The 12,347-nt window shown below is 33.3% G+C and overlaps 1 protein-coding gene across 3 annotated transcripts in view; it reads right to left on the bottom strand.

Moving 5' to 3' along the window:
• Positions 1–1,724: 1,724 nt before the first annotated feature.
• The window catches only part of LOC127701510 (D-aspartate oxidase-like), a 35,992-nt gene continuing 25,369 nt past the window's right edge, over positions 1,725–12,347 (bottom strand). For all 3 annotated transcript variants that reach the window (XM_052205403.1, XM_052205401.1, XM_052205402.1), the window contains 9 exons: positions 8,626–8,746; positions 8,091–8,161; positions 6,269–6,334; positions 5,998–6,052; positions 4,649–4,750; positions 4,159–4,220; positions 3,136–3,253; positions 2,417–2,515; positions 1,725–1,955 (listed from right to left, as the gene is read on the bottom strand). In XM_052205403.1, coding sequence (XP_052061363.1) covers positions 1,830–1,955; positions 2,417–2,515; positions 3,136–3,253; positions 4,159–4,220; positions 4,649–4,750; positions 5,998–6,052; positions 6,269–6,334; positions 8,091–8,161; positions 8,626–8,746 — 820 coding nt within the window. In that variant the 3' untranslated portion in view covers positions 1,725–1,829. The remainder of the gene's footprint in view (positions 1,956–2,416; positions 2,516–3,135; positions 3,254–4,158; positions 4,221–4,648; positions 4,751–5,997; positions 6,053–6,268; positions 6,335–8,090; positions 8,162–8,625; positions 8,747–12,347) is intronic.

A 12,347-nucleotide genomic window follows, 5' to 3' on the forward strand; every position in this document is an offset into this window, starting at 1 on the left:
CTTCATATATATATACAGTAACTAAAGGTATATATATGTGTAATATCGCTCAGTAAGTGTTGTTAAAGTAAATAGAGGTAGAACCGTATCAGCAGTGATGCTACAGTAAGAGAATATATGGGTAAAAAACGTTTTATGCATTTACTTTAGATAAATGTATTAACAGATAATGTAGCACACAGGATTTTTAACAACAATTTTCACTTTAACTATTGGAATGGGGCCATTTCAGAAAGAGATGTTACATTATAGAAATTTGGTCTATAGCAACAGATTATACAATAATTTTAAGTAGGGGTCATCTCAGCAGATGCTGTTATAACTAGATATACAGTTTGTTTATGCCATCATTTTATACAGTTACAATATTGAAAGTATGTAGGGGGCAATAGTAAATTTTAGTTAAACAAATCTTATATAACCTGCAAGAACTTTACGTCATTTCCTTGATTTGGATATTTCTGTTTCACAAGGTAAACTCTAATCTTATGGTATATTTCCAAATTCGTTTGCCCTACCTGTGTCTGTATATAGCGAATTCTTGCTTTCTCGATTAACGAATTCTATGTGTAACTTCTAAATTATAAAATTGGGGATTTCGTTAACATAAATTACTTAAAAAAACCTTCATGCGTAATTATTTCATACACTTTCTTTTTTTCAAAATACATTCAGTTTTCATTGAAGACCTGTTGGTGGCCTTCTGCTGTTGTCTGTTCTGTGGTCGGGTTGTTGTCTCTTTGACACATTCCCCATTTCCATTCTCAATTTTATTACCATGTTTTCCTCAAATCACCAACGTGTGCCATTTACTATGAGACAGACTTCATATAAGCTTCTCAAGAAGAACAAAAAGAAGCTAGCCTTATCCTTTAATTCCACACACCGCTATATAGGCGATGTCTTGATTTCTTTCTGTTGATTGTTACCTTGTGAATTAGCACGTTAAAAAATCCGGCTCAGCGTCTCAGTCTTTTACAATGCAGGGTTCGTTATTCATAACACATTATCATGTTTTCGTACTGGTATGCTATAATATTTGCCACTGAACAATGAAAATCCAGAAAAGTGTGCACAACATTACATAGAAAAGTAAGGACTCAGCAACATGAAACCCACAAAAAACCGTAAGACTCGGAAGGGTAAGCTGATCCTGCTCCAAATGTGGCACCACATGTGTTGCTCATGGCAAGTGCTAATTCAGTGATAGTCTCATTTATGTGAGGATATGTGTCATTTTACAAGGGTTGCGGGAGTTTGTATTATTTTTATCAAAATTTATATCCTGAACTATTTAAACTATGTTTACTATGATGCTTTAATTGGGAATTGGTCTTTAATTCCAATGTATTTTATTTTCCCAAATCATTCTGGAGCTTCTGGTCAAAGGGAGGCAATGCATTTACAATCCTACACATTTCGCATACCTAGACCTATTGAAATATCGAAAAAAATCCTCTGAATCTCTTGATTAAAAGCTACATGCAGGCATTCAAAATTTCCAACTTTATTTTGAACATAACTCTTTGTTTGCTGTATATAAATCATCTGTTAAATGTTCATCATCAAAACTGAGAGCTAGCATGCAGGTATACTAGTAAACTGTTATGTCTTTCGTACATATTAAGTATAGACATATTCAATCGGGTAATGTTTTTGTGGGTGGTGCATTGGTGAGTATGCGGTATGTGAGCCTATATACTAGCATATAACAATACAATACATTATCTTAAATTGTAAAAATTCATTTTCACAGGAATATTTATTCTAACAAAAATACAGTTATCAACAGATTATTTGTATACAACATAGATTTGATATGCTTTGGTTTATAATTTTGATCTTGGGATTGTGACATCGGAGTATAGAATCTGTGCAACTAGTTTGGTAGCAGTTATCGCACTCCCCCAACTCAGGGCGACACCATCTCCTCCATGTCCCACATTGTGAACAACCTGTATGAAGAAGTAAAATAATAAGTTAGAAGCATATGTTGATGAAAATAGAAGTGCACCAAACATATAGTTAGTATAATTTGCGAGTTTGAAGAGAGCTTTGTTGACATCAACTGCAATTTGTGTAAGTAACTGTGGAAAATCAGAAAATTCGTCAGAAAACTGTTCGACAAACTAGTTTTATCCAATTAGTCATAACTTTACTAAAACTAATTAATACCTCCATTATTAAATGTGACATTCAATCATGACAACAAAGAGGTGTGATCAAGCTATGAAGAAATCGCACGAAATAAGGTTCTGATCCAACATTTTATAATGGACAAGAGTTATCCCATATGATGTCCTGCAATGATCAGTAGTTGCAGGATTTATATTTTTTATTTACAAATGTTGACAATGCTACAATGTCATTTTTTTATGCATATCCGTTTTGATCGATCGTGTTTTTTATGATTTACCTTCATGATATGACCGTCAACTTGTTTAAGTTCTATCTCTGTTCGGATTGATGTCCGGTGTGGTCTTATTCCCACCCATTTCTTCACAATTGGAGCACTCTGTAAAAAAGAAGTTACTGTCAATTTAAACCGCACTCAGTAGAAAAATGCAGAGACAACATATCATATCGTCTTTCCAAGCACCCATTCCATTCCTCTCGTCAGACACAGGCACTTGTCTCTGAAATAAAAATTCCTATATCCCTAAGTATAACATTTTTTGTCAGAGACAAGTGCATGTGTCGTCAAAGCAAAATATTTTCCAAATTCATTCTCTAGTAATTTTGTTCGAAAAAAATAATGAAAGAGATGTGAATTGGTAACATGTAATGATGATTCTGTGACGGTTTCATTAAAATCAATTTACTGGTCTTGAATGTTTTTCATCCACAGGATATGTATACTGAAAAATCCTATAGGAGAAAGATGGTATACATCATAGGATAACGGTCATAACGGTAAAAATAGACTTGAAATGCAACGATACTTAACCAAAAATGTTTAGACTTTAACGGTTCATTACCAAAATGACCATACAAGGTAGAGAGATAGGAACCACAGCGACATGTATTGTCCTAATAAGAAACAATATTAAATCGTATCCACTAACTGAGAGCCTATGACGAAAACATGTATTAATTTAAAAAAAGAACGAAAGAGAGACGAAGATCAGAGTTTACCTTAAGACCTGGTAATATTTGACAACATCTGCGTAAGACGTCATTAAATGTATCTTCACTATAATCTAAAGACTCCTCTCCTACATGTCTTGTTCCTCCTAACACAACGTCGTCTTGTCTGCATGAACAAATAAGAATGTGATATAATATGTTTAAATCGATATATTAGTATAATTAACGTATTTTACATTTAATGTTTTTCTCGTGTTGATGTCTATGCAAAAAAAAACGTGTTTCGAATCCAGATGCAATCAATTTTGCACATTCAGGAAGAGAACACAATTATTAGCAACTGACCAATAGGTGGACTATAAATGGTCAAATAATTGTCTATGTCACTAGAAAACAAAACATTGGTGCAATGAATACAGTCAATTGAAGAAACTAAGCTTTACAGCAAGTCCCCTATAGAATACTTGTGAAAGTTATAGTACGCCCGGGTTTTTTTCAACGTGTGCAAACGGAACTGGCATTCTCAAAAACGCCCTTTTAGCAATTTATTTCTCTTCCAAATCAGACGAGGCATGCCTGTATTCATATACCCCAAGCAGCCAAATGAATTCCCGTGTCAGTATGATCAGAGACATATAATACATTGTATTATATGTCTCTGGTATGATGTTGCTTTCCAAAATAATACCAAGTAATACACAACGATTTATTCAATATATGTATGTGTATACTAAAGAAGGTACAGATGGGATGAAAGGCGTATTGTTGACCTCTTATGACGTCTTTTTGTGTACGCTATTGTGTTGCGGTCTTCCTTCGATTAAACAAATGATTTTGTTTATAACATGCTATCAGAGACATATAATACAATTGTATTATATGTCTCTGATGCTATCTAAAAAACTGCAATGAAAATATATGTAAAATTATAGTCTTTGCAAAATTCCATTATATTGTAGTTTGTATATATTAAAGGGACGACATGGCTATAATTTGATTTAAAAAAATAAAGAGAAAATGGACCTCACTATTCTTGTAATTTAAAAATCTTAGTGTGGTATTTTATCTTACCCGGGATATATGTATGTTGAAGAGTCAGAAAAATAGGCATTCTTCACCCATGGTGCCTGCACCTGATAATCATAGTTTTTAGATTAATAGATTACAGAAATACGTTCACTCTGAGACTACTTTATAGAAGTCTCAGGTTCTCTTTCTCAACAAAAAAATCACTTTTAATTATTTGTATAACATAAAACTCACATCAATACTTTACTCGTTCTCTAAAATATTGAATTGAGAACATAAGGTGCTTTTATATGTTACCGTCTAGATGTAATTCTTTTCAGATTTTTAGGAACTAAATAATATAATTATGTGGAACTCAGAATTACAACGCTCATGTCCTATAGAGTTCCAATTAGTCAGCAAACTATTATTTTAAAATACAATGTAAATGACACAGGCTCATACGGTAGAATGGTCTTTGTTGTTATTACATAAAAGTCATATATATAATATATTCATCGAAACAATTTAATAGAAAATTATAATTGTTTACTCTTATGAGATGTCCTCTGACAGGAAACATTTCTTTGTCTTCAAACAATTCTCTGGCTCCCAGTCCAAGACAGTTGACGTAAATATCGTACTGGTGTACAATCTGAAATCACGCAATTATCGTACTGGTGTAAAATCTGAAATCACTTAGGTGTTTATAAAACTTTGAAACATAAATGTTCAAACAATATTACTTTTATAGGTACTTTTTTAAGTTATTTTCACCAAATGCATTTTGACCAAAATTTATCGAAAGTTGTACTGAATAATTCGTGACTTTTGTGATTTTTTTTTCAATGATTTTTGGAATTTTTTTATGAAAATGGCTGATGCAGCAGACATATATTCTACTAACGTATCTGAATCAAGGCTTGGAGAAGTAGCAGTAAATCACTAGTAAACAGAATTAAAGAAATAAATCGTGAACAATACAGAGCCCCATCTTCGAGCCAAGGGTTACGATCCACTAGCGTAACCCTTGGCTAGCGAAGATGACAGAACCCAGATTGAATCTGAAATTTATTATATAAAGTCATGGCACAGTGTGATTCTGTAGGAATAACTAAATGTATATTGATTGACCAGAAAGTTTGAAATCCTTAATTGATCGCATCCAGTCACGTTCGGTCGGAATGGGGACGTTAAATCCGATGCCCCGTAAAGGAAGCGTGTCACGCCCTTTGAACTTGAAACGACTTTCACCAACTTTTTGAGGATGTATTGTTTGCATTGGTCACCAATTTACTCCTGTCCAATGTTTTGGATTGTATTCTGCAGATAGTATGAAAATTTTATATCATATGTCGGCAATCAGGAAGTAAAACATCGAAGGCACTGAAACGTATTACAAGGTATGATTTACCCAGAAGAGGCTTGGTGCAATATATTAAGAAGCTATAACTTGTAGTTGTTGAGAGAGAAAAAATGCGACTGAAATGTTATACGGACAGACCTACGGACGACAATGTGTAAACTTGTACATTGTGTATAACGACGCATCAACTAAAATAGACAAATAGTTTGAAAAGGAAGATCGACAATGATTTATAAATACTTAACACACACAGCACGATTTTAATATCGTTTGCAGAAAGATTGAAAACAATATCTTTCTATCCTTGGCATCATTGTATAAAAAATGATAATGTTAGCTTGGACTGTTGTAGAAATAAATACCAATTGGCTCGTGATGCTATAGCTGCAACTCAACACCTTGATATAAATAAATATGATAAATATCTCTACAAATATTGAAAGTGTTCAAATATATATATATATACTTCTATATTGCTCTGAAGTTTGTCGTGTTAATAAATATTCATGACATATAGTATGAAACGGGAAGCTTACTTGTGAAAGTGACTCTATTTTCTCGACTCTTGTTTTTCCGCCATTTTTATGAAACCTGAAATGCAATGTTTTTTTCAGCACGAACACAATATTTTGAAAACTGGTTTAGAACTTTTAAAATAACATAACGTTAGAAGTGTAAAGTAGAAAGACATTATAAGATTAAAGTAAAGAAGAAATTCATTTCAATTAAAAACTGAAGTTAAAAAGCTGAATTTGGCAATGATTCAATGCATGTTAAATGCAAAAGAAACAAAGCAAATAAACTTACCACTGAAGTAACCATGGCAAATACCGTCGACATTCAATCATCAAGGTGTCGCTAAAATATCCATATCTGAAAAATAAATCAATTAAATTGATCACAGGAACTTGACAACAAGCTAGTATTCTGTAAAATCAAATGGATAAGATTACCAGTCGTCTCTGATTTTGACAAACCTCATATCAAGTTTATTCGAGTCTACTTTGCTAGTCATGTCTTTCCAATGTTTATCTTTTTTAAAATATTTTCGTTGATCTGCTTACATGTACTATAAGTTAATACAAATTCGACGCCGACTAACATCCATATCAGGGCAAATCTGTTATCATTTTAAAACAGTCCCAAAAGAAGGGGTGTTGGCAATGTCCCCATAATTATTCACTGGCAGGGCCGATTAAAAAAATCTTAAATCTGTACAATAATTCACAGTATTGCAGCTCCGTAAATAACATTGATAGATTATGTCAACTTTTGAGTATTTTATATTTTTTTTAGCAGGAATGATACTCCAAACTAAAACAACAAAATTTGGTCCAAAGTAACTTAGTTTAAACAATATTTTATTCAAATAAATCAATATAATTATATATACATAGTATACAATTCTGATACATGAAATAAATAGGATTCAGAAACAAGCAAAATTGCTTTTATTAATCTGTCTCTCCAGTAACTTAATATGCTTTTTAAAGAAAATTGCGTTGTTTTTGTTCTGGATTGTCTTCGGTGGAGGACTGAATAATATTTTCATTTTATTGATGACATTGATATTTGCAAAACATCGTTTGTCATATAGAACAGTCACCTTGTCAACGTATATTTGTTCCGCCTAACAGAAGTTCCACTGGAAACTTTGTTATAAACAATGTCATAATATCTATTCCTGTTGGAACAAATATTCTATACCATTTATTCCGTTAGGAACATATACTGTAATATTTATTCCTGTGGAAATAATATTCCAGAACATTTTTTCCTTTTGGAACTTATATTATAAAGGAACTTCTATTCCGTGACAACCTGAACTCAGTCTGCCAATAAATGATTAAAAATATGTGAAAAACAACGTTTATCCATATAAAAAAGGATAAAATGTTACACCAAAAGTTATACCATTTTAAGGACAACTATTCAAGAAAATCGATGTGTTTGAGTGTTTTACACCAAAAATCGTGTTATGTATCATCTAAGTGTGATTTCACACTAACGTAACACGTAAGTGTTGGTTCTGTGCAGCTCGCTACTCAAATTAGTGTAACCTCCGTGTAAGGTGTATAATATAGTATTACTAGAAATCCAGTATTCAAGTCCCATTCGGTAGTATCAAAATTCCGATTTTTTTTTATAAAAATAAGGATTTTTATAGAAATAAGAAAATGTGGTATGATTGCCATTGATGCAACTATCCATTAAAGACAAAACGACAAAGAGGTGGACAATTATAGGTCAACGACCAGCCTTTAACAATGAGCAAAATTCATACGGTATAGGTCCAGACATGACAAAATGTGAAACAATTCAAAAGAGAAAACCAACTACCTGTTTGTGAAACAAAAACACGGAAAATAGGCACTAAAACATTTGTACCTCCTTAACCTGCAGCAAACATGTCAAAACAGGGTACTTGTTCAATTCAGAGATATTCCATACTAGTCTTTTATTCCGTCAATACTGAGCGTAAATTATTAAGCGAAACCTAGCAACAAAATTTAGCCTTTGGTTACCGGTGCTAAACATATACAGGCATTTAAGTCTCTGTTTGTCCCATAACCTGAATTAATTATTAATATCCTACATCTGATCTTATTTGTATTACACAAATACAAACCTTGGTTCGCCTGGAAGACAGCTTAATTCATCTTTTGACAACTTTCTCGTCTCATAACAATACAGGGGTGTCTGTAAGAAATATTTAATTAAAAATAAACATTCAAGTATAATTATTCAAAAGTCAAGGTCAATAGTGACATCATATATATATCGTCATTCTTATACTGATCGCCCTTTTTATGCAAACTTATATGTAATCCCACCGTAGTCTTTGGTTTTCATTAAAAATATTGATTCGGTCTCAGGGACCATGCAACGAAAAATATCAATCATAACTTAGAGAAAAATAAGGAGTGATATAGGGACAAAAACACGAAATATTTACATCCCTAGGGCTGTTTGATAACACAAGAAGGAAAGACAACGATTAGTATTGTATACCGTGAGCATGCATGCTTCTGTTTTTGAATTATATTTTAATCTAATAGTGCAGCAACTCCCATGTCATCAATTTCTAATATTGTCAATAGAATACAAGGGATATTTATTACGTCCGTTAATATTTTGATAAAAAGCGAGGCAATTTTACTCACATGGGCCTCACATTCGTCTCTTCCATACAAATATCCTCCAACACGATGCACTCCTGCCGTAGGAGCTTCCTCTGACTTCCAGATACTATGGTACCATTTGAAAGAATCTTTACACCACTTCCTTTTTAAAAGAGTGACAGAAACTCAATTATATTTGAAAACGTTAACAGAATGTGTAGCCCACAGTTCGGGTGAAACTTGCTGCATTAGATAGAGAATACAAGACGAATTTCAGTTCCAGAGGCGGGTTTAAGGGGGGCAGGGGGTCCGTGTCCTCTTATGGAGCTACATGTATGGTTAATGCATAGACTTTTAACATGTCCCACTCCAAACGTTGCCTAGTTTGCCCCCCCCCCCCCCCTTTCAAAATCCTGGATCCGCATCTGAGTTCGGCGGACTTTTTCATTCTGATTGTGTAAGCAGTCTGCTGTTTAAAAGTATCTTACATTTGTAAAAAATGATTCACGGAATATTTGAACAAGTTGTGTTTGCACATCTACATTCAGTATACTCGTTTGACGTCTTTAAGTGTCCCACATAAATTAAGAAGTCTTATCGCAAAAAGATTAATCTGACTTGCAAAATAATGGCTGAATAAATATAAAAAGTGAATATAGATTTATATTATCGATGTTCTGATTTCTAACGTGAGGGTACCCAAATTGCACCTATTTTGACAGTTTTTCCCCTACGTTTATTTATGATCCAGACAAAAGTTTCCATTCTGTGGTTATTTTGTAGATGTATCCTTATTTACTATATAATTCCACCAATTTAATTTTGAATCAATATTGAATCATAGAAAAATGGGTTTGAACCGACCTCCAAACGATCCATGATTCTGTAATGAGGAGTTCCCAAATTGCATCCATGTATAACCCGGAAGATTTGGACAAATGTGAATTAGAAATAAATCAAATTCAGACAATATATTTCAAGTGCTAAAGTGACAATTTATTAATCCGTTTATCTCACCTTTTACCTTTCTTTGTGTTTAATCAATTCTATTGTTAAATATATATTTGTCGTAATGGAAATCACTTTGATGATGACAAGTTAATCCGTTGGACACTAATCCTTTTCTATAGATACTGTTGTTTATATATGCTTTTGTATGATATTTTGAAGTCAGTTTTTGGTCTTAGGTCTGGTACTGTCCGGACCTTGCTAATAAAGTTTAAAGTATTGGTATTCCGTCTTTGAATTACTATAGCCGGAAAAACCCCGGTTTTATATTGGTTGAGGTAACCCGCGACACGATCCTGAGCTAGTTCCCCCAAACTAGCAAATGAATACCTTCAGAAGCAACAGAATGGAAGGACCTTGGAATTACAAGCCTTGCAGAAATGGACATCCGTTTCCCATAAGAAAATCAGATACCTGTTTGGACTTTCTGTGCAAATACTGCAGTAAGACATTGAATGTTTTCACATACCATCGGTGTTATGCAATAAACGCTTATTGTTACAAGTGCAGACATCATGGACATTTTGCCCGCATGTGTAATTTTCACGTGAAGTCATTTGTCAGCAACCCAAAACCAAAGAAGAAGTCGAAGTCAAAAATTCAGAGAGACAGCGACCGAATGAGAAAGTTTATAGAGAAGAAACAAATGTCTCAATTTCCGTTTCAAGAACTTGAGAACAAGGAACTCTCCCCGTTTACGTGCTCCACACAGGACGAATCCGCGAAACAACACCTACACAAGTTAAAAGCGTCTCACCGAAACTCCCTGAAAGAAATCGCCGTGCTCAAGTGTGAAAATTCAAAATTGGATACCGTAATAAACGATAATGTGATGTTAAGGAACAGTTTGGACGAATTAAATTTGGAACGTTTGCAACATGTTCGGCTAATCCAAAAGATCGAACATGAGTTAGCCGAGCATACCAGTAGAACTGAAAATTTTGAAAAAGAAATAGTGCGTTTGAAAGAGGAAAACCTTAATTTATCTAACACTAGATACCGTTTAACCATGGATTTGAAAAATGCTGAGATGCTGAAATACACCATTTCGAAGTTCTAATGAGTTTCCTTTTAGAAAGTTATAATCTTTAAAAAAAAATATCACGCGCCGTTTTTCTTTCCTTAATTTTCTCTATTAAAAGAGTAAAATATGGTGCAGGAATTTATCATCCATTTATTGCAAAGTGTTACATTTTAGCACTTACTTGGCGCGTGATATTTTTTTTTTAAAGATTATAACTTTCTAAAAGGAAACTCATTAGAACTTCGAAATGGTGTATTTCAACTTTGTATAGACCTAATCAACATGATAATTGGTATCGAATATGATCATCGGTCATGCATGACATATTCCAAATAAACCTGAGCGGTTTTAAAACGTACCGCAAAATTATTACTTAAAATAATTTTTGTTGACTGTTAAATGAAATACATTTCAATTCATGGAGTGTCAGTGAGTTATAATATATTTTACAAATGAGGGCCCCACTTTGGTAGTCCAACTTGAACACATTGAGCGATCGTATATATGCAATCAGGAACAGATGTATCCACGAAATCATATTAACATTTTATGAACTTGCCTGCTTAAATAAATCATGTTTTAGTTATAACATACACTTTTAATGTACTATTATTTATAAATCAATGTTTAAAATTCACATATATGTGCTAAGATTAAAACTTCATGTAATATTTCAATACTTTATTCTTATAAAATTTTTCATTAATAAATACTCTTTAAACTAAGATTAAAATTTCATATGTCATACGGTCATTCCAAGTGTCATTCGGTCATTCGTGTTACGTATCTCCAGTACTTCTCTATGGATAAGAGCTAAAACTACTAAAAACAAGTTCACCAGAATTAATCGAAAACTTCCAGAAAAAGCTACTAATAAGCTTATACTCTCATTACCAACTTATGAAGCAGATGTTACTATCAACATCCTAAACGGAATACTACCAGTAGAAGCCCAACTACATATCCGAGTACTTGGACTATTGAACAACATCTGAAATCAGCCCGAAAAGGGCATAGATAAATTGCTAGCTGACGACAACTTAAACTGAAAAATAGCCAAAGTTCTAGTTGCGTGTCGCTATAAAACATATGCCCAAGAAGTACAATCTACAAAATGGTACATGGACAACATCGTCAAAAAATATTATGGAACTCCAACATCAACAAAACAGTACAGAGCTACTAGTCTAAGAGTAACTTCAGTAAATAGCAACACTGTATTCTAGCTTCGAAGGCCGTACGGTGACCTATGATTGTTAGTTTAAACAGATTTTATTGTTCAAAAATGACAAATGGATTAGACACAAGTTTTTCAACTTAGTAACGTCTTCTCCTATTGTCAATTTCTGTGTCATTTGGTCTCATGTGGAAAGTTGTCTCATTGGCAATCATATCACATCTTCTTTTTAATTTCCAAAACAACGAGTGTAAATAAAAAGCAAATATGCAAACATACAGCCTGATTTATATTTACAACAAAAACAAAATGAAATACAGGAAGAAAGACTCAATGACACCGTGACAATATGTCATGACGGAGGAAGGCACATGCATTTTTGGAAGGGGCTTAAAAAAGGTCTAGTGCCAAACCATACCTTAAACTGAAACTGTACACATGGGATAAGACCGAAGTCAGAACTTAAAGTAAAAATTTGTTGAAAAAGTCCAGGGTACCGTTTCACAAAGCCTTCGTAAGTCTACGTGTCATCGTACGTTCATCGTAAATAAATCG

Source organism: Mytilus californianus, unplaced genomic scaffold (assembly GCF_021869535.1).
Source record: "Mytilus californianus isolate M0D057914Y unplaced genomic scaffold, xbMytCali1.0.p SCAF_5, whole genome shotgun sequence".
Taxonomy (NCBI): Eukaryota; Metazoa; Mollusca; class Bivalvia; order Mytilida; family Mytilidae; genus Mytilus; species Mytilus californianus.